Source organism: Hermetia illucens, chromosome 4, assembly GCF_905115235.1.
Source record: "Hermetia illucens chromosome 4, iHerIll2.2.curated.20191125, whole genome shotgun sequence".
NCBI classification, from domain to species: domain Eukaryota; kingdom Metazoa; phylum Arthropoda; class Insecta; order Diptera; family Stratiomyidae; genus Hermetia; species Hermetia illucens.
Window position 1 is genome coordinate 14,905,728 of NC_051852.1, and position 23,439 is coordinate 14,929,166.

At 45.9% G+C, this 23,439-nt stretch overlaps 1 protein-coding gene across 1 annotated transcript in view; it reads left to right on the plus strand.

Annotated features, from left to right (window-relative positions):
- The first annotated feature begins 3,918 nt into the window (after positions 1–3,918).
- The window catches only part of LOC119654970 (septin-1), a 30,922-nt gene continuing 11,401 nt past the window's right edge, over positions 3,919–23,439 (plus strand). The window contains exon 1 of the mRNA XM_038060629.1: positions 3,919–4,360. Coding sequence (XP_037916557.1) covers positions 4,337–4,360 — 24 coding nt within the window. The 5' untranslated portion in view covers positions 3,919–4,336. The remainder of the gene's footprint in view (positions 4,361–23,439) is intronic.

The window sequence follows — 23,439 nt, forward strand, 5'->3', positions numbered from 1 at the left end:
ATGCAGGGACCGTGGTGCGACTGATGAGAACGTTGCACACACTATGGCCTCGGATCGGTGTCCAGTGTTCAGGGCAAAATTGGAAAGAGCTAGGACGCGATGAACATGATTCGCATCCTACAAATCAATATGCACCGGAATATAACCGCTCACGAGTTGCTACCATAGTTCTCTGCGGAGACCAAAGCTGATTTAGTACTCATCAGCGAGTAGTACCAACACAAGAACTCAGTTTCATGGCAGCCTGAAATATCAGGTACCATCTGGGTTCGGGACGGCACTCTCCTTAGGGTTCCTACCCAAGGCCGAGGGGACGGCTTTGCCGGTGTTCAGGGATACCGTTTTTTAATGTCTATCTTAGGCCGAATTTCGACGCAGGCTTGATGCTTTGGAGGACGCTATCTTAGGCATAGATGGACGGATCCTGGCCGGGGGTGAATTCAATGCCAGGGCATTTGAATGGATCATGCTTCACTCAGACTCCAGAGGGAAACGAATTCTGGAAATGGTGGCGAGAACAGGACTGGTAGTGATCCGTGAGTTCCAGTGCCCAAGCTGCGAGGGAAGCATTCCAAACGTAACCTTCGCTTAGGAATCACTGGTGTCGCTGTTGAATAGATGGCGAGTTCTGGAAGACTTCTCGGCAAGCGACCATCAATACATTGCCTTCGAAGTAGTGGACACAAACTCTTGGTGTGTGCCAACCCGGCGCTCTTTCGGTGCATGGAACGTCGCGAAAGTGAACACCGCTAGGTTTGTCGAAACTTTTGGAACAGGTGGGGCTGCACTGGATGGTATTCCTGGGGGCGATGGCGCTGCAGCCGACACTGTCGTAAATTCAGTTATGAACCTGATAACGACGGCTGGGGGAAACTCCATGCTCAGGAGGACATCGAGACGTGGCAAACTTTCTATGTGTTGGTGGACAGTGGAAATTGCAGAGCTCCGGAAGGAGTGTCATAGGCTCCGCTGCTTAAAACAACGTCTAAGCGACCGGAAAGAGGCATGTACCATAATGACGGAGTACAAATCAGCCAAAAGCAGACTCCGCAGCGCAATAAACAAGAGCAAATCTCACTGCTGGCAGGATCTGGTCGATGAGGTGAATGGGTACCCGTGGGGCTCGATTACAAACTGGTAACCCGAAAAATCGGGGCTCTGCGGAAACCCTGTTCACTTAAGATGGACCACATTGTAAGGGCACTATTCCCAGCGCACTCCGTAAGGAATGTCGGCGCGGAAAGCGCGGAGGACTGTCCACTTTTCTCTATAAAAAAGTTGGAACAGGCAGTCCTCTCTATGAAAAGCAAGGAGGCGCCAGGACCCGATGGTATTCCAACAGAGGTATACAAACTAGTATTCCAACACCGGCCAGACCTACTGCTCGGCGCATTCAACGCTTGCCTGAAACAGGGTAATTTCCCTGCTCGTTGGAAGGTGGCGATGCTTCCGCTGATCCACAAAGGGAAAGGCGACTCCGTTGATACTGTCATGCAAGTCGTGGATGCCGACACGCGGAGGTACATAGCCACCGAACTCGACGGATGGTGCTCCTCGTAACGCTTGACGTCAGAAACGCCTTTAATTCCGTAAGATGGAAAGACATTCTAGGCACACTAGACAATATTTTCCATGTACCGAACTATCTCTTACGAATATTGAGGGACTATTTGAGGAATCGCTCCCTGATCTTTGAAACACTAGAGGGTCAGAGGAGAATGGAGGTCACGTCGGGGGTAGCACAAGGCCTAGGGCACTGTCGCACTGTCGAACAGGTGCAAGCACCGTGGGCGTGGAGCAGTAAATCTCCGGATCCAAGTGCCGCGATCGAGGAGAGGAGATCCACGACGGATCACAATCTCCATTCCTATTCCTTCTGCCTCAGATGGTTATTGCAGCGTTGCTAAGGAGTTTCCTCGCATATTGCTCAGGGACTTCCATCACGGCGAGTTTTTGGCCTCGAGCATTTACAGAGGTGATATCTGCCCGGGCGTTGGTTACCTCTGGACATTCACGCTTTATGACCTCCTCCACTTCGACCTTTTCTGTGAAGCAGTCAAGATCTCGGATTTCTAGGGAGCAGATAGGCTCTAGACTAGAGACAAGAGCCTTCCCCGCCAGTAACCCCTTCACTACTTCGCAGAACGTACTCTTTCTAGGGACCCAGTTCAACGAGGACTCCACCACCATTCGTTTTCCGTATGGAAGACACCTCTGCTCCGTTGTCTTCGGGTTTCATCCTGTAGCGGATGTCACTAAGAACTTCCGCAAATGCTTTGCCTTCCGCTGGCTCCATGACCAGAGCCGACGGTCTAGCTCTTCTGGTTTGCAGTCTCCTTGTCTTTTGACAGACGGTTCTCTTGCGGCGTAGAAAGTTGTTTCCTTTTTTCCTTCTTCGCCTTCCTTTTTTCAGCGATGGAAACTATATTGATAAAGTCTCCTTCGTCCTCTTTCCGCTTTTTTCCCAGTTCGCTTTGCGGTGGGCTATCTGCGGTGCGTTTGGCGCTAACAGTGTTCTCAGCACGAAGCGCGGGTGTTTCTGCCTTCCAAGCGTCTTCCGCTGCTCTCCCCGTTTGCCTGTAGAAGGAAATGCAGTCCATTAGTTCCTCCAGTTCCATCAGGCCGTCTTTGACGCCTTTGCTGACGTCCCTCTGGAGAAACGTTGCCGACCGCATACACTTCACCACTGACGTGCATTTTCTGATGAGCCTTTCCTCTCCGGCTAGCTACGACGGTCCACTGCACTTCTACTCGGTTCGTGTCCGAATCCACATTTTCAGGACAAGTGATTCTGACTGAGCTTCTTTCGGAACAAGGGCACTATAAGATGTTGGAGTTGCCGTCCCCAAACCGTCAGCCGTGTCACTTGGTAAGGCTTCCTTTTTATTTGAGCGTTCCGGTGTCACATCGGGTATTTCAGCGCTCGCTGTCTCGTTCGCTGATCGCTGCGGTGAGCAACGCATTTTTGCGCTGCATCCAAACGTAGTCAGCTCTTCCTCCTTCCCTGCAATTTAGTCGATTTTTTGTTTCATTAGATTTATTCTAGTAGTTCTAGTTCTAGTCATCGTGGCGCCAGATGTCAGAATGGACCTCAAATTCTTCCCTCTCCTCGTTTTTGGGTTTGCATTTTATACATAACTGTGGTGATAGCTTCCTTAGTGAGTAATCTGCAAGACTGCAAGACCGCCTAGGACGCTTCGGTGACGCACAGCCATTCAGACTGAACCCATTTATCCCTCCTCCTTTCACACCCGGGCTTGGTCGAGTTTATTACTATAGTTTATTTTGTTTAGAATATATTAACATAAATTAAATCTTTCTTGATCTGAGGACTTCCTCTTCCTCTTCTCCTCGTCCATTCCACAATACTCACCTTAAAAAGGGGCATTTCCTAATATAATGGCATGGATCTTCCCTTTAGATCGCTGCACTCAAATCTAGAGGTTTACGGCTCAATGCGCGCGGTCGAACCGGCTTTTTTTATTTCATTTCCAGATTTAGCTCGCGTGTTGATCTTTCGCTAAGTTCGCGCGAAGACCCATATTTGTAATTTTTCAGGTTCCGGTGTGAGCCAACGCATCGCTTAAAGGAGTTTCCACACGGTAACGTTTTCGTTTTTTCGCGTGAGTTTTTGGTGAAGATATTATACGCGTGATACGACGTATTTTTTCCTGGTCGATAATAAAAATTAATTTTGATTAAGTTTCGATTTTCAACGGCTATTAGTAGTTAATGCAGCGCCATCTACTGCTAAATAGGTTATTAACCGATCCGCACAATTTGCAACTCGCCAGTTGCAATCCGTATATATATTTCTCTTTCCATCTTCACCGCCTATCTCTTCCTAGCAATGTCAAATTTGACATAAATCACTGCTGCATCTCTCGCCTGTGTTCCGCGTATGCACCGACAATCTGAGCTGTGTGTGTGCGTCACCGTCGTGCACTTCTCATCTGCCATCTCCATCGCACGTCGGCCGCCGACCGTTTCGTTTACCAGAGTCGCGTTGAGTTCTTGGTTGTCGCTTGTTGGCTCGGCGGCGGTTCCGCGGTGATACGTGTTTTGCCCGAGATTCCTGTAATTCTGAGAAGTGCAGATTCCTGAAGCGCCCGAATGAGCCAGGTCCCACCCAGCGGTCCCGTTCGTTTTTATTTATTTGGTTGTGTTGCTCGCGTGTGAGTCCTGCAAGTGCGTCCTGCGGACCGTGTCCCGGTTGTGTTCCCCCCGAGTGGCCCGTGTTCGGCTTTGATTTCGGCGTCGCCTTCCACGATTTGACTTTTTGAATTCGCTTTTGGCGTTTGTGTGCCGTTGGCCGTTTGGATTTGAGACTGCGAAGATGTCGTCGGACACTGCCAAAAACGTGAGTCGCTTGTAAATATTTGGGGTTGCATGGCTGCGGGGCGACAAAGAGATCGTTTGGGAAAAACTTGGGTCCAGGGAGGGCTGCTAGGCTTAGGAGCCTTGGGGCATGTCATTCGAAGGGTGCGGTCCATCGTGTCGTCCTACTTAGGACCGTTGCTCTTTAAGGTCGTTCTCTGTCGCGGCGAGTAGCGAGCCCTTGGTGTTGCCGTCCTGTGGGATTCCTGCGAGTGATTGTTTAGTGGCAAGATAGAACTTGGGCGGCGAGAATCATTAATTAATATTTATCGCCGTCATCAATTATAATAGCCAGAATGAGGAGACGTGATAAGTCTTCTTATTTTTGGCTATGTTAATCACAACATTTTTCTATGTAGATAATTTGAACTCCAATAGTGGATGGAGAGAGCTTAAAAAGTGTCACCTAGGATCGATCTGGAGACATGAGCACAACCAAGAGGCTACACTATTTCTTGATAAATTGCGACCATTTCTCAGAATTCTGCTGAATAATGAACAAATTGAATTCAAATAAATTCAAACCGAAAGCGAACGAGAGAATGTGTCATTTCCCCTACATCCGCGATCGCATCAACTCATGGGAATCAGCACGAACCCAAGGCAATCAACGCTAATTATTTGGTATATCCTCAAAAGTATGTTGCCCCCTCGTCGCGATTATAAATCATTTCGCGTCCGCGGCATATTGTCCATATGCCAACGGCTTTGTTTGTGCCACAAATAAATTAGTGCAGCACGCAATGCACTGGTTGCAGCCTTGCTTTCCTGCGTGTTTATTTATTTTGTGTTTATGTGGCGAGTCTTGAAAGGTCGACAACGTATCCAATGGATTCCACTTGACTTCGGGGCTCTTATCAATGGCAATACGCACTCGAGCTCGATAACGAGACGGGGCTTCTCTGGTGCTTCCATGTGCACTGATCTCTGCGTGCGTCTTGTCTAGGTCAGATGCGGAGTTCATTCCACTTTTCCACTGTAATCTCTTTGGAGTGAAATGTTAATTTTATGGGCGAGAATCCAGCTGGACGTTTTATGCTTAAATTATGTAATAAAATCAAAGCATTAAAACCGTTTGCTGGGGAAGAGAGTCGGGGACGTAATGCTCTGGAGCCAAACATAAAATTGTGATTTAGTCGCCGCACAATTTCAGGCATCAAATATCAAAGGAACCAATTACGACCCTACGTATGCCTACAAATATTTACATTTATCATCACGCGATCATAAATGTTGTAACTCTTGAAGAACAATTGTTCCTGCAAAAGATGAAGGTAGGTAGGTATCAATGGCCGCTCCGAGGAGCCCAATTAGCGCTGTGGTGCGCCGTTTTAATGCCCCAAACTCCTGACTGACCATGACTGCTATTATAAAAGCAGGGGGGGGGGGCAAGTCCAACCGACTCGGATCCTCAGCCAGCCCGTAACATTCACGAAGGAAAGCAACTGTCCCACCCTGCAACTAGAAAATTCTCTGAGGTCCCTAAAGAATGGTTTACTCAGTATCCGTAGCCTGACTCTAGCTAGAGCTGAGGAATCGCAGAGGAAGTGCCTGCGGATTTCCTTCCCTTCTCCGCAGCTTTGGCAATGTGAATTTTAGGGTATACCGTTTAGCCCACTCATTCCTCTCTATGTTCCTATGCCTGGGAACCCAGAAGAGGGTGGCCTTGAGCGTGCCGCCAAGACTGTTCAGCGCGTTTCTGCACTGCCCCACCAGCCTGAAGTATGTCGTCACTGAGTACAAGGTCTTAATGGTTACTTGGCTGTCGCTCAAAATGGCTATGTTACGCCTGGGGCTCGGATCATGCTTCAGCCATCGACAGACTTCCAGTATTGTCAGTAATTCCGCTTGGAATACATTGGCGAAGCCTGGGAGACCATACGACTCGGATGTGTGTGTGTGTTTGAGGTGGGGGAGAGGCAAAGCCTCTAAGCACTGAGACCTTAGTGGTCCATTGTACTCGATTCCCCCGTCTAACGGAATATCTCGGATTCATTTATGTATCGCAGGATTTCCGTTATTGGATGTGATCCTATCCGCTGCAGTTGGAGCACATCAGCAACAAAAATCTGTGTTCTGATGCGTCCGTAAGCGGGGCACTCACATAGAAAATGTTCCGTGGATTCCGCTTCCTCATGACAGGAAGGACACGTATCATCTTGGATAATTCCTATTCCGAAAATATGCCCAGCTAGTGAATTATGGCCAGTCAGAATGCCCACAAAACTTCTGCAAGTCCTCCTGTTTTTCAACAGGATAAACTTTGCTGTATGTTTTTTAGGTTCTGACAGGAAAAGTTTGGTTTTTCTAGCAGCAGTAAGGCTTCGCCACCTGTGGGAAGCTTGTTCTCAGTTTTTAATAGCAGCATCAGCCAATGCTACTGACACCCCAATTACTGGTTCCGGTCCGGGCATGGGGAAAGTTGAAACCTCTTCTGCTAACGCATCCGAGATTTCATTTCCCTCTACACCACAATGACCAGGTACACGGAGTAAATCCACCATATTGAATCTGGAAACAGAATTCAATCCTGAACGATTTTTGAAGTGATTAAAGTACCACTCAACGCCCTCAATGCAGCTTGACTATCGCTACAGATTGCGATGCGCCTGCCCTTCAACTGCTCGTCAATCATCCAGGTTGCAGCCTTTAGGATCGCATACACTTCAGCCTGAAAAAGCGTTGTGTATTGTCGCAAAGACAAAGCTCACTTCTCGTTTTTATTCGAGAGGTAGAGTCCTGCTCCAGAACCATTTTCTGTCTTTGAGCCATCGGTGTAGAAGACGTCAGTATATCCTGACACGTATTCTTCTGGTTCGTTCCGGTTTTCTCTCCGTTTCAAGATAACATCATATCTACTACTAAACAGATGTTTTTTGGGGATCTGAAAATCATAAGGCATCGCGAAAACTAGATCGAGTTCTCCCAATTGGTGTGAGAGAGACCTTCATTCCACCACGGTGACAGTGACTCTTGCTGTACTTAGCAGGGCACGAGACTTTAAAGGCGGTATGGAATGGCTTTTCCAGAGCCACAACCTTTGGTTTGGCCAATCTTGCCAATTTGCATACCGGAGAGTTTGTTCTTAATTACTTGACCAAACTTTCTCCAATCGATCCTCTTGGGGTCTCTGAAGGGTTTGAAGACCTTTGCGGTGAGATCTAGTTTGAAAAGTATCCTACTGTGATCTGAGAAGGATTGCTGGTCAGACACTCTCCAATTCTCCGACCTACATAAGAATCCTATTGTCGGTTAGTAGGGTGATATCAAGGACCTCCTCCCAACCATGCCCCTGTTACACATTGATAGGTTTGAAGTAACAATGAAATCAAAGAATAACTCACCTCTCCCGTTGATTTTCGAGCTGCTTCAAAGCGTATGCCTTGCATTGGCGTCGCAGCCAATCAACAGGTTCTTTGTTGCTATGGTGCTCGTCAAATGTTGTACTTCTTGTGGCGTAGCTGATCGGTCATGAGCCATGCAAGCCGAGGAAATATACACGTTTTCTGCCCCCGCGCGCCCCAGTTTGACCACGACTAGGTCGCTGGAACTCAGGTCCACACAGAAACTTGCAGACTCTTCTTCGAGAGGAAACAGGCTCTAGGTCTGCCCTGATCAGCGTCTTTTGTGCTGTGGAATAAATTAAAATATTTGCTTTGGAGTCCTTTGACAGTTCGGTCGCCTCCGACCCAAGGCGATGTCGATGTCTTCCTCTAGGAGGCGGCGTCGTTTGGATCCAGGTCATCGCCCAGTCTTGCAGAGCGGAACACTTTTACCTTTGTGTTCCTGACTCCTCCCGCCGCACTTTATAGTCCACCTTTTCCGGTGCCTCCAAGCACTCTTCGTTTATACGGAGTAGAAAAGGTTAGCTGTTTGTATGGGGTTCCTCCTCCTTGATAACAATCCAGTCGTCCATGGGGATCCTGCGGTTTTGAAAGCGCAGTAATTGGACAAGCTTGTCCTTATCCATGCGGATCTTCGGCAACCAGATGCGAGCGACCGGTTTCCTGGGGATCTCGTTGTAGAGGATGATTTTGAGCTTTACGCTCTCCCTGGTGTCGCTGATCTTAGCGATGCACGTCCCTGGAGAATTCATCCTCGCATTCCCCTGGAGAAATGATCCTCGCAGGCTATAACGTAGAACCCATGGGCTGCCTGAGCGGAATCAAAGCAGGTGGTGGATCCCGTGTGCTTGCCTTTGCCGTCAAGGAGATGTTCATTGATCATCTCCGACAGCCTGTCCTCAACACTGGTCTATACTTCCGACGCTAGTTTGCCACTAGCAGAATTACCTTCCGCCAGCGAAACACGTAAGTGGCTCCTGGCCACGTCGCTGAAGGGTTTCGCAGTTCGTGGCTGTTGCTGCGTATTTTTCTCCAGATGTTTCTTAGCATCCGAGCTATTGTCCCGTCTGCTCCGCTTGTGATCTTGTTCGACCGCTTTTTGAGATCGATTGCGTTTGAGAACTTCGCCTTCTGCTCGTCTGACAGGCGTTTGCTGTTGTATTCCTCAACAATCGTCTGGTATTTAGCGAAGTCTTAGCAATCTTGCTGAGAATATGCATGACCCTCTGGTACTGGCTCGTGAGCAGGACACCAGCGCATCTTCGCTTCTTAGCCGGTTTTCGGTGACCGACGTTCTTGTCGGTCTTTACTTTTCAGAGATCCCCCGACGTCGAGGGTTTCGAGTTAGGAGTACTATGCACCCAGCTTCATGGCAATGGATTCCAGGCTGGAAACCACTAGTCTGTCTGCCGCCTCGCCCGGGAGGTTTCAGCGGTTGGTTTCAGCACAGCGGTGCTACAGCTGGCACCGAGTGTGCTGCTATCGACGGCTACTATCTCCTAGTGGGATGCCTTCCGGGTTCGTCTTCCGATGATGCATCACCACCTCTTCTTCAATCGTCGGTTTATTTTTTTTTTTAAATTGAGTCCATGTCTTGGTCCGGAAAGAGTAAGGGTCTTGTTTGAGACTGAAGGTGCCCCAGGTATTCACAGTTCGCATACTAAAGACTAAGCTCACTATTGGCCACGCAGCGCTCGGCATATGCCCTTGGTTTGGGGTCCTATTAGTACCTTCTTCAGTGCAAGGAGGACGATCCCCGGGCTGTTGCTTCGGCTCATTCCTCCGGCGGATCCATTTGCCCCTAACACATGACCGATAAATCTTCTTGAACGAGAGATTGACTCTAGGGTTAGTCGCGCTGCCTCCCATACATCGTTGGGGAAAGAGTTCAGCGTTCACGGCCGCACCTTAATCTTTGTCACCACTGAGCCCTCGGCATGGTGGTCACAAATTGGCTTGGGGTTTTGATTACTGCTTAACTTCAGGTTTCTTTCCCTGGTTTTCTAGAAGAGTTTCCTTACTGAACTGCCTCATCACGACAAATAAGCAGTGACGCCAGAGATTAGAAAAACACAAACTTTTCCAAAGTGTGTAGAACAAAATGGGTTGATGCCAAGTTCGAATTGTTTGATTTTCCTCGTAATACAAATGTGTCCCAACCCGCTAACAGAACACTTATATGTAACCATCAATCAATCATATTTCATACGGTGGTGAGAGACTAATGGTATGCAGTAAACCCTCAAGTTCGGGGGTGATTAGTAATGAACATGGCCTCGTCCAATTCAATGCCTGTTTTTCAATCGAATTTCAATTAATTTCCTTTTGTACATTTTCGTTATCATTCGATTATTGACTTCTCATTAAAACAAAACAAAATGTTTGTACATCCAATGGAAAACTTTCTCTTTTACATATGCAATTATGGAGTCCTTAATTGAAAATTGTTTTTTTATTAGAGCATGAAAGTGACTTTATGGTACCGCCAATACGTGCAAATTATTATCAAGCCATTTTCGTACAAGTTTCGCGACAATAGTCAACTACTATGGGAAGCATGCCGGAAAATTCGCAATTGAAAGCAGATAATTGAAAACATCTCTAAATTTTCACTTTAAAAATAAATGCAAGAAAGTACGTTCGAATTCAATACCTTTGTCGCCTTCATATATAGTAGGAAAAAAGAAATCTGCAGACAAATTTGAATTTTCATTCATCGATCTGGAGTATTGTATTATCTTGAAGCGTTTTTCCTTGGAAATGCTCCCTTGGTTCGTATGGGAAAGTGAATCATCGCTGTGGTATTGCTCTCGTCCGTTTGCAATCTTTTTCTTTCAAAATGATAAATGACTAACACAATTCAGATGAGAACTTATGAATATGTAATATTGTTGTTGCTTAAAAACACAAATATGATGCCGGGAGAAGAAGTAGAAATACTGCTCACGGAAATAAAATGTGTAGTGGAAAGAAGTTCATAAGAAATCTCAATTATTATGGAGCATCTTGAACACTTGCTGTCAATCTGTAACTCTAGTCAAGATGTTGCATTGCAAAGACACTCGACATCTGGCCATTGGCTATGTTACTATGGTTTTAAGCATTACCAGGATATTCCTTGAAGTTTTCACTTCCCTTTCTCTGATCCTATCTCCCTGAATTTTTCAATTAATCTGTTCACAGTTGATGAAGTCCAGGCACTATTCCAACCATATTTTATATGAAATATCGAACTATGGCCGCCAAATTTTTTTTATTTTTGAGATAATGTACAATAATGAAGATTCGTGGTTCTATTGCGTTACACTCCATTTTTACTAATCCTAAACTATCAGCTGTCAAATTATATTTTGGGGTTGTCAGCACTTGATTATACAAATAGCGGCACATCTTGCGTGAATTCTCGGACACCCTGTATAAGGATATACATATTTAAGACCAGTTTTTATTTATTTCAAAAAGAATTTAATAATATTTTTACAAATCCTTTTCGTTGCCCTCAAAGTAATTCCGTCTACACTGGATGAGACGGCGCCACCCTGGGGCGTGCCTTTGTTGATAGCTCTGGTCCCAGCTCCGACTGGATTATCCTGGTACTTAGCATGCATATAATCGAATGGGTAAGATGTCCAATAATATTATTCCAATCCAATACTGGCCAAGGTATATGGTATATGTAAGAATGCAGCTAGGGTATACTGCTTGTACTGCAAGAACGCTCAACCGTGCCAATTACCTCGTGAAGAGCGGTTTCTGTGCATTGGCCTTTGAGGTAGGCATGCTGGGACTTAGAGAAAGGCGTTCTCTCCATAATCGCCCTTAAGAGGATGTCCAGGACGCGCTCTAGGGTCTTCAGCATGAAAGAGGTGAGGTTGATTGGTCGAAAGTCCTTCGCGGTCTCATGACCGCGTCCGGTATGAAAACCACTTATGCACGTCTCCGGGACTGTGGTACGTATCCTAAAGAGATACTGCTCCAGTAAATCTCAACAAGCCACGACACAACCCTTTCCTGCTGCTTTTGAAGCATTACTGGTATTATGACATGTAGATTTATATACAGAGAAGCTGTTTACATACCAGCCGATCTTATCCTCGGTAATTACCAATTTGATAGTCTCACACGGCTGGGGTGGCTGCAAACCCTTCAAACAAGGCTCTGATTCACATTCCTCCTCGGTAGCGGGAAAGTACGTCTGAAGCAGCAGCTCCAAGGTTTCACTAGAGGATTCCGTCCAGGAGCCTTCTTTTTAAGAAAGGGTGGGCTGTTACGTTCCTTGAGCAGAATCTTACTGAGAATTGCGCATTCGCTGGTACTTTCGTTGTTCTGGCAATAGTTCAACCATCTTGATGGCCGACTTGTACTTCTTCAGACAGTCCTTGTATGACTGCCAATATTTATGCCTGTAACAGATGTTGAAGATTTTCCTGGTCAGCTTCTTGAGGCTGGAAAGACCTTCATTCCACTACGGTGGCAGTGTCTTGTTGATGTGCTTAGCAAGGCACGACACTTTAAAGGTGGTATCGAATGCCTTTTCCAGAGACCCGACTTTTGACTCCAGTTGGTCTGTGATGCCAATCTTGTCAATTTGCGCACCAGAGAGTTTGTTCTTAATTACTTGACCAAACTTTTTCCATTCGTTCCTCCTGGGGTCTCTAAAGGGTTTGGAGGCCTCTACGGCGAGATCTAGACTGAAAAGTATCCCACTGTGATCTGAGAATGATCTCTGGTCGGACGCTCTCCAGTTCTCCACCCTAAGAATCCCATTGTCGGTTATAATGGTGATATCAAGGACCTCCTCCCAACCGCCACATTTCTCCGAGCTAGGGAAATGGAAGGTTGGTGTACTGCCTCTGTTACACACCGATAGGTTTGAATGACTCACCTCTTTCGTTGAAAGCGTATGCTTTGCATTGGCGTCGTAACCTATCAACAGGTTGGCCTTCTTTGTTGCTATCGTGCTCGTCAAATGTTGTAGTTATTCTGGTGGAGCTGTTCGATGTAATCCGAGGAAATATACACGTTTTTTGCCTTCGCGTGCTCCAGTTTGACCACGACTAGGTCGCTGAAATTCAGTTCCGGACACAGAAAAGCGTGCAGATTCTTCTCCACGAAGATACATGCTCTAGGTCTGTCCTGATCAGCGTCTTCTGTGCTGTGAAACAAATTTAAATATTTGATTTTTCGGTCGCCTCCGACTTAAGGCTCATGTATTAGCGCGATGTCGATGTCTTCCCCTAGGAAGAAAACAAGCAGATTAGCCGAAGTGTCCTTCGGGTGCTGCAGATTTATCTGCGTTACCCTCGACATGATCTGGTTGCGTGGGGGTTCATCAGTCCCCGATGGACTGTCGGTCCTCATCTCCTCCAACAGCTCGTGGGCGGCGTCGATTGGATCCAGGTTGTCGTCCGGTTTTGCAGAGTGGATCACTTTTGCCTTTGCGTTCCTGACTTGGAATTATAGTCGATCTTTTATAGTTGCCTGCAGGCACTCTCCGTTTATACGGAGTAGAAAATGTTGGCTGCTTGTTTGAGGTTCCTCCCCCTTGATAATAACCCAATCGTCCACGAGAATCCTGGGGTTTTGAATTCGCAAGGATTAGACGAGCTTATCCTTATCCAAGCGGATCTTCGGCAACCAGATGCAAGCGACCGGTCTTCTGAGAATCTCGATGTAGGGAATGATTTTGAGCTTTACACTCTCCCTGATATCACTGATCTTAGCGACGAACGAACCGAGAAAGTTCCTGGAGAATTGATCCTCGCAAGCTATAATGTGGAACCCACGGACCACCTGAGAGGAATCAAAGCAGGGGATGGATCCGTGTGTTTGCCTTTGGCGCCTAGAAGATGCTCAATGACCATCTCTGACAACCTGGCCTCAACACTGGTCCATACTTTCGTCGCTAGTTTGCCGCCAGCGGAATTCCCATCCGCCAGCGCCACAGGTAAGGGGCTCCTGGGTGCGTCGCTGAAGGGTTTCGCAGTTTGTGGCTTGTCGGCTGGTTGTTGCTGCGTACTTTTCTCCAGATGTTTCTTAGCGTCCGAACTCTTGCTCACTCTACTCCGTTTGTGATCTTGTTCTACCTCGTCCTGAGATCCATTGCGTTTGAGAGCAGTGGGCTTCGCTTTCTGCTCGTCTGTCATGCGTTTGCTGGTGTATTTCTCAACAATCGCCTGGTTTTTAGCGAGGTCTTTTTGATACCGGCCTCCTTATTCTTAGCAATCTTGCGGAGAATATATATATAGCGTTCTTGTACTGGATCTTGAGCAGGACACCAGTGGACCTTTGCTTCTTAGCCGGTTTCCGAGGACTGACGTTCTTGCCGGTCTTTACTTTTGAAGATTCCCCCAACGTCAAGAGTTTTGTGTTAGGAGTACTATGTCTGGTACTCGCTACACCCAGGTTGACGGCAGTGGATTCCAGGCTGGAAACCACTAGTCCGTCTACCGCCTCGCTCCGGACGTTCCCTGCGGTTGGTTTCAGCACAGGAATGCTACGTCTGGCACCGAGTGCGCTGCTCTCCTTCCTGGCTGGATGCCAGCAGCTCGGCGTATGCTGCTCCACCTGGGCTTGGGGTCCTGTTAGCACCTTCTCCAGTGCATAATGGTCGATCCCCGGGCTGTTGCTACGGCTCATCCTCCCGGCAGATCCACTTGCCCCTAGCAGACAGCAGATCCTCGTCAATTTTAATAACCTACTCCCAGCCCTACACACTCTTGGCCCGTCCAAAGACGGTTTCCAGCGGTCACCGCGATGGAGAATTCTGCTATTATCTCCTTCATCTCTCCTCCCTCTTTGTGAATTTTTGGTCGGCATCTAATTCTCAGAAAGGGGGAAACATCATCGTCCTCTATACGGCAATTCTCGGAAGGGCCGGATTAGGCATTCTAAGCTGTGCCATGTTTGGTATAATCGATTTGTACTCCTTCAGTGTTTTTTTTTTATAAACGAACCGACCCCGCTTGTGACCGGGACAAAGGCTGAAGGAAAAGAAGGAGTGTCTTTTCCTAAACAAAAATCCGACAATTGATTAATTGTAACATTCGATGACAAACTTTGTTTCGATTCCCACTTCGCTGACGTTATCAATCGAGTTTCCAAAATGTCTGATTTTATCCTAGGCTCCTGCTCCGACTTTACTTCAATCCACCCCTCCTCAACGCTTTTCAATTCCCTTATTAGAAACATCCCCGAATATTGCTGTGCAGTTTGGCCCCATTTCCGCAACCGTGACTGTCGTGCTTTAAAGCTGTACAACGTAAATTCGCCCCTTACGGATCATTTTAGAACAATGCGCAGAGTTTAGATCTTCGCTGCACTTGCTCATCATCGATTTCAATAGTTTTCGATAGCGTGAACACGGAGTGTATCTGGAATGTTCTACGCAGGAGCCGCATTCCGGAGAAACTAATAGCTACTATCAGAGTGGCATATGATGGCACAAAATGTCATGCACTCAGAGGATTTTGAGGTTCAAAGCGGGGCCCGCTAGGGTTGCATCCTCGCACCGATATTATTTTGTCTTTTTATCGATGACGTTCTTCATGCAGCCTTGTCTGGAGGACCTGCGGGAATTCAATGGACGATGACATCTTTCATTGAATACCTCGACTACGCTGACATCTGTTTCCTCCCTAATCAGGTCATGGATCTTGGCCAAATGGCTGTAGATTTGGAAAGAGAGGCAAGTAGAGTTGCACTGAAGATAAACACCAACAAAACCAAGGTTCTCAGTCTGACGGACTATCCCACTCTTCCTATCTGCATTAATGAGCAGGGCATTGGAGGGATCGATCAATTTGTATATCTAAGAAGCGTGGTTTCTGCCGACACTGTCACCGAACTGGATATTCTGTGCTAATGTTTTGTGTGTTGCTATATGGAAGTACCACTTGGAAAGTGAACCCCACTGCTAATCAAAAACTACAAACTCTCGTCAATATCTGTTTGCGTCGTATCATCTGGCTGGCCTGACACTACCTCGAACAAAGAACTTGGTTGATGCATAGTCCTGGCACTCGTACGCACTGTGATCAGAAGGCAGAAGTGGCAGTGGATAGGTAGGTTACACAAGGACGCGGTGCGACTCTCCCTTAACAGAATAGTAATAATACATATTAAGGAGCAGCGGCAATTGCAAGATGGCCGACGAGTGGGTCGCCCCAAGGGCACTTGGTGCAGAACAGTAAAGGGGTGCGAGCATCTCAGGAAGTGGTGGCGAGAGTTGGAGCGCATTTCAAATAACCGCGAGCAATAGCGCGTAGGTATGGTTGATGTCCTATACTCCACCAAGGGGTGAATGGCAACCATATATATGATATTTTGGAACTTTTTGGTCCCTAATGTTTTTAGACTTTGTTCCCCGAGAGGCTCAGATTAGTTATTGACAGATATTTCACGCTGAAAAGTGGCTTTTGCGCAATGTCTTAAGTTTTCTATAGAATTTCTTGCTGGGGTCAGATTTCCATAGTATTCCATGAACACTTGCTACTTGTTACGTTCAGCATGATTGCATATGATACTTAATCTGTAGTTACCATAGCAGAAACCAGGAACTTTATTCGTTTGTAGTCTGAGCTAGATTCATTCGTCAATATTCTTGGTGGCTACCATTAACAGATTATGTAGATCACATATCGCTATCATTGGCGTGAGTAACTTCTTAATGATATTATCGTAACCACATTATTTACGTACTCTCAAATGTGTCGAAAATCCACTTTCAATATTTGTAATTGCTTCAATTTCTCTGAACTTTTCACTGACTCATTACCACTACTTCAACTACGACTGCATCCAAACATAACATTCCAGTTGTTCCACATATCAAAGAATTTGCGTTCTTCATTCGTCCGTGCGTTTGTGTGCTCGAAAAAATTCAAGTTCCCGTCCCAGTTTAAGATTACTCAGCGCATTCAAGCAAAAATCGAATTTGTGTGCGACGAGCCATGTTTTTTTATCAAGAAGAAAAGCCAACCCAGCAGGCATAAACAGCAACGAAAAAAAGTGCTGGCTGACTTGAGATAGTAACGTACAATGGCGGCATATGAACGATATCGCGCCTCGTATTCCACTCCACAAAAAATTCGCTATTTTATTATTCATAGAATGCAGTGATATGGATTTCCAAAAGAAGCAGCCGCTAAACGGTCGAAAAAGAAATGCGTTCGTCAAGTAACAGAAGTTTTATTGATGTCAAGCCTTTCATTAAGCGACATTCAGACAAGTACTTAGTTGCGAACAATTATTCGATCAGATACTAATTAGAATGCTCGTCATATGTCGACATATTTATTTATGGAGTGTTGGCTTTTACTGCATGACCTGGCGCTATAAATGGACGCGCACAAACAACAATGCCGGGAATATTAGTCTCTCCAAGATCAAGAGCCTCCTCATGGAGCCAGTATCATCGTCTCTAGACTTCCAAGCAAGTATGTATTTAAGATGTCTATGATATGTAGCGCACTTGCCAACTAGATTGATGAATCAGTTCGACAAGTAATTAAAATATCAGAGTTTTTTCAACTTTTTGATATGCGGCCCACCTCGTTCGTTCTCTGCCCTGTCTAGTATTATAAGAGGTCTGTTGAAAAAAGACGCGGACTGACATACCATTTTGAAGCTACGCTTTTCTTTTTGGTAATGTCTCCTTGTCGGAAATCGTCTCAATCTTCTTCCTTGGAGGTTTCTTAGTTTCAGGAGATAGAAAAAGCGATTTAAACACCTCGGGTCAGCGCTATCAGCCAATGGAAGACTGCATTATGAAATTACTTCATGCATTAACGCAACCTGGATGAAGTGGCGCTCCACAACTGGTGTTATTTATGATCGATGTATCAACGATCGTCTCATATCTAAAATTTACCGCAAAGTCGTCCGTCCTGTCGCCCTCTATGGTTCTGAGTGTTGGCCGTCTATAAAAGACAATGAACGGCGTCTTGCGGTAATAAAGGGGAAGATGTTGCGTTGAACTGGTGGCATGACACGTTTTGATCACATCCGAAATGAGGATATCCGCGATCGAGATGAGGTTGCACCGATCGTGGAAAAATTGCGAAAGAGGTGTCTTCGATGGTATGGTCATGCAATTCGCGCTAACCACAATTCACTTGCCAAGATTGATCTGAACAACGAAGTCGATGGTAAACGACCAAAAGGCAGGCTTGATACGCTGGATGAGGATTTAAAAACCTCGAGATTGAATCCAGATCAAGCATTTGATAGAACCAAATGGCGAAACCGATCACGACGAGCCGATCCCGCTTGGGAACGGGGCAAGCGCTGAAGAAAAAGAAGAGGAGGAGATAGGAAAAGTCATAAGGGGTAATATCAGTGTATAGAGGGTTGCACTCGTAGCTTGGAGCATTGCCGTGATGGAAAAACCAATCCTCACTCCTTCAAATTTTTGACTTCTTGCGACAAAACTTCGATGTAGTAAGTATCTTACCGGTGGAGTCTTGAGGGAAATAATCGTTGCGAACAATACTCTGAATATCAAAGAAAACTGTTGAAATCTTCTTTACATTAAATGGAACTTGACAAGCTTTTCGAATCTTCGAGCGGTTCCACTCAGGATCTGTCCTTCGTTCAAGCCCTAGCCATAGACCTATTATTTGTTACCTGTTTTGATTCTTAACCAGAAGTTACCATCTTCTTCTAAACGATCAAACGTGCTCCTCACAAATCTGCACATAGTTGGCTTTTTGGTAGTCTGTCATCAGTAATGCACAAATTTCGCAGAGACGCGGTGCATCTTGAATTTTTCGATCCAAATCTCGCAAACACGACATGTGCGATTGCCCAGGGTTTTCTCCGGTTTTAATTAACTGTCAGCCTACCTTAAAAGGTTCATGCCACTTGAAATATACTGCAGGCTTCATTGCGCTATAAACTGTATTAAGGATCGCAAATGCTTCAATGGCAAATTTTCTCAGTTTAACACGAAATTTCACAAATTCTTCTTTAGATCATCATCATCAACGGGGCAACAACCGGTATCCGGTCTAGGCCAGCCTTAATAAGGAACTCCAGACATTTTCTTTTTCTACCATAGATATTATCCTTATAGATTTTCCGGGCTGGACCATCCTCATCCATAGGGATTAAGTGACCCGCTCACCGTAACCTATTGAGCCGGATTTTATTCACAACCTGAGGGCCCTGGAATCGCTCATAGATTTCGTCGTTATGTAGGCTACGGAATCGTCCATCCTCATGTAGGGGACCAAAAATTCTTCGGAGGATTTTTCTTTCGAATACGGGCAAGGGTTCTTGTACAGTAAGAGCTTTGGCTCTGTGGTGAGACGTTTCGAGCGGAAGAGTTTTTGTAAGCTGAAATAGGCTCTGTTGGCAGCCAACAACCGTGCGCGGATTTCATCATCGTAGCTGTTATCGGTTATGATTTTCGGCCCTAGATAGGAGGAATTTTCAACAGTCTCAAAGTAGTAGTCTCCTATCTTTATTATTTTCGTTCCACCATGCGATTCGTTGTTGGTTTTTGGTGCTGACGATGCCACCATGTATTTCGTCTTGCCTTCATTAATGTGTAGCCCGAGATCTCGTGCAATTATCAACGCTCTCAAAGTTGTAGCCTCCTATCTTTATTCTTCCCGTTTGACCAGTGCGATTTGATGTTGTTGGCTGGTTGGTTTTTGGTGCTGACGTTGCCACCGTATACTTTGTCTTGCCTTCATTGATGTGTGATGCGCCAATCGCCGCTTGCTCGATCTGGATGAAGGCAGTTTGTACGTCTCGGGTGGTTCTTCCCATGATGTCGATATCGTCAGGATAGGCCAGTAGTTGGGTGAACTTAAAGAGGATCGTACTTCTTGCATTTACATCAGCATCACGGATCGCTTTGGGTCGACACGTTCTTGCACGCCTCTGTGCTACCCAGGGTCGGGAATGCGGGGGTTGGTGGGGCACTTTGAGCGCTTTGATCCCTCACGTGCCATTTTTACAACATTAACGTGTCTATACTGATGCGTGGGTCCACATCGGATTTCAAAATAGACATCAAAGGAAGGAAGTCGCGACGGTCTAATAAAAAAAAGAGCGCGAGCTAAAACTGAAAAATAAAAAAATAAAAACGGCTCGACCGCGCGCGTGGAGCTGTAAGTCTCCGAACCGGAGTGCCGCGATCGAAAGGGAAGCTCCACAACGGATCCCAATCCCGATCATGGTTTCTTCTGCCTTCGATCGTGATTGAGGCGCGGCCCTTGAGGTTCTCTCCCATTCTTGACATCCTCAGGGCAGTATTTCAGAGGATGTTCCTATAAAGGTTTTGCGGATCAAGGAGAAAGAGAGAGGGAGGAAGTCCTCAAATCAATGAAAATTTTTCAAAATTCATTCTATATTGTTCGAATCCAACAAAAAAACAAATATATAGAAATAAAAGGAAATTGAAAATAATAACATACAAATTGAAAAAAAAAATGAAATCAAAGAAGAAAAAGAAATGAAATCCAAACAAAAGAAAAATTAACACTTGCACATGGGATCACTCCGAGCTCGGCGATCTGTATATATATGATGATGAGAGTTTAGAGATCGCGGTTGCTTGTATGCTGTGCTTTGGGATTTTCTCAAGATCAGGCTGCGAAAGCGACACTTTTTGTTTTGCATTGTGATATCACCAGAATAATTGTAACACCAGAATGTCCACCAATCACCGGAATAACAACGGTATTCACATCAACTTTACATGAATCGGAAATGAATTTTCGAACAAGGACAATAATAATAATCGTTGGCACAACAATCCATATTGGATCAGGGCCTTGAAGTGTGTTAGAGCACTTCATTCAAGACCGTAACGGTACACTAGGAGACAATGTGGTCAGCATTGCGCTCGCCCGAGATTATTACCCTGATTTGACTCAGGTACTCATTCACAGCTGAGTCGACTGGTATCCGACGTCAAATCACGAAACAAATCCCTCTGCCACTAGCGAGATTTGAACCGCGACCTTCCGTACGACAGCCTTGTGCTCTAACCACTCAGCTATCCGGACAATATCCAAAATTGAAACACCGAAAAGACGACCCCGTCGTACTTTCCATTGGATTTTAGAACTTCTGCGGCAATTAATACACAGGAGTTCACAGGATTTGTAATAATCACGATTAAAGCCTTTGGACAATTGTCCCCAATGGCAGAACTCAAATCGCGAATGATACCAGCATTGGTGTTGAATCAATCACAACGAGTCCTTCCACGTTTACGTGGCACGCCCGCTGGGATAACAACTCCATCGGCGCCTTTAAAACAATCCCCAACTTACTCTGCTCCAACGTATCCATTTACACTCCCCGCTCTGTATTTCTTGGAAAAGATCCGCTTCGCCAGATGCTCCCGCGAAAATTACTCGAACGTCACCTCCCGTCTTCATAGCTGTCTCCGCTGCCAATCCAAAACTTTCTCCTTCACCAGACCAACCCGCAAAAATTCCTCGAACCTCACTTCTCGTCTTCACAGCTGTCTCCGCTGCCAATCCCAAAATTTTCCTCTTGATCTCACCCGCCAGTCCAGCTGTTTCACCAAGAACCGCTCCACATGCCGCTACGTTTGCCTTGAACTCTGTTGAGTTCACGCTGCAGAAACATGCGCGTGCGCCTGCGGATGTGGCAAATCATTCCCTTCTGTCAAGATTAATGCATTCAATAATGTGCAATCCGCGACGAACATTAAGGTAATTGCACATTATGAAATGCATTATTCGAGCAAATTAATTCAGAAAGAGGCGAATGAGGTTCCGCTTCCGTCGCAAAGCCGCGGTCACTGCAACCGTAACGGTGGACTACAGGAGTTACATTGTGGGAGGCAACGTGGTCGCCATTGCGCGCGCCTGAAACTATTACTCTGATTTGACTCAGGTACTAACAGCTGAGTCGGTTGGTAGAATAAAAATCCCTCTACCATTAGTGAGATTTGAATTGTGACCTTCTGCTGCGATGGTCCAGCGCTCTAACCACTAAGCTATGCGGAAAAATTTTTTATTTTCCTTATTCTAATATATAAATGTATACACTAAGGACTAAACTTATTTTGGAGGAAAAGTCGAAAAGAACGTCACTTCGTAGAAGTTTAGATAAAACCGGGCGGGAGGGGGGAGGAACTAGGATATGAGTTAGGATGGGGTGCATGCAGGAAAGGTTTGGGAGAAGAAGCTAAGATTGGTGCTGGGAATGGGTGGGTTTTAAAATTGGGATGAGGAGAAGTTATCGATGTAGAAGACTACTCTACCATCGGGGTCAAAAAGGAGGTTTCAGGTATGGAGAGATAAGAGGATTTGAGCGAACAGATAAGTTTGTAGAAGATTCTTTTCGACGATCTCGATCTGCATGGTTTGGGAGATAAGGGGGTTAGGATGGGTTAGGAGTTTAGTTAGGTATTTAAGGGCATGATGGGCTAGGACGGCGTCGATGCGGGGCGTTTGACAGGAGTCGTAGAGGATCTGGTTGGAGCGGTCTTCGTTTTTGTAGGTGTTGGAACAATTCCATAGAATTCTACGCTCTTTCAGTCGGAGTCGTTCGATTTGGGTAGGGGAGATGTCGGACCAGAAAATGAAGCCGAAAATGAGGAGGGGACGAATAAGCTATTTTCCTACAAAACAGTTTGACTTTCAGAGGTGTTGGGATGTTGTATTTTAGGATTGGGTAAAGAGATTTGAAGGCACCAGTAGCACGGTTTACTGCCTTCGTGATATGTGGGAGGTGAAATAGGCGGGAATTCATAATCATCCCAAGGGTAGGTGACTTCATTTACGGTTGGGATTGAGGCGTTGCGAATTTTGAGGGATAGGGTCGATACGTCACTCCTTATTTTCGGCGTCATCTCTGTGTTACCACAGAATACGCTAGTTTCGCATTTCTCTGGGTTTAGGGAGAGTTTCCAACGGGTGAAGTACCGGTAAAGCTTGTCCAAATATGAATTCAGGTAGGTTTCATCGGCCGAGATGTTCTTGGTGGAGGTGTAAAGGATGAGGTCATCCGTGTATTGGAGAATTCGGATTGGGTTTGGATGTGGGGTTGGTTTGGGTAGGTCTGCAATGAACAAGGCAAAAAAGAGTAGCGGAGAGGACTGATCCTTGAGGGATGCCAACCGGACTTGAATAAGGAGAAGAAAGGTGCTGTTAAAGTTGGACTTGGGATTTCCGCCCGTCAAGAAAGCTAAGAATTAGCTTGCAGAGGTGCGGATGGAACTGGAGGACTTCGGGAAGCTTATAAACGAGTCCGTATTCCCATACCGAGTGGAATATGGTCGGCGCATTCCGGTTGAGGCCCAGGAGAACGTCCGATTTGAGCACGAAGAGTGCATGCTCAGCCTCAATCTAAGCTATCCGAACATATCTAATTCATAAACCTGCCTTTAAACAATGACGCACTGTCGGCATATTGCAGGTACATTAGGAGTATCGGGTGACGAAAACGACCTAAACAAGTTATTATTTTCATTGAGGCAAAGCGAGTAATAATGCATTCCAAACGTGCTACAAATTGTATCTAGAATAGCAATGTTGTAGTTATCTACCGAACCCAGAAACAGCGAAACTCGGACATAATTTCTTCATCAACATTCAGGTCATATTCGCAGTAACTTAATAAAGCCACGAAAATTCCATGGTCAATATTTTCAGTTGCTTTTGTTCTCTGTCTGTTGATACACAATTGCACTTTACTTTCTTTAGATTAAATGTGCATTCCATATGCA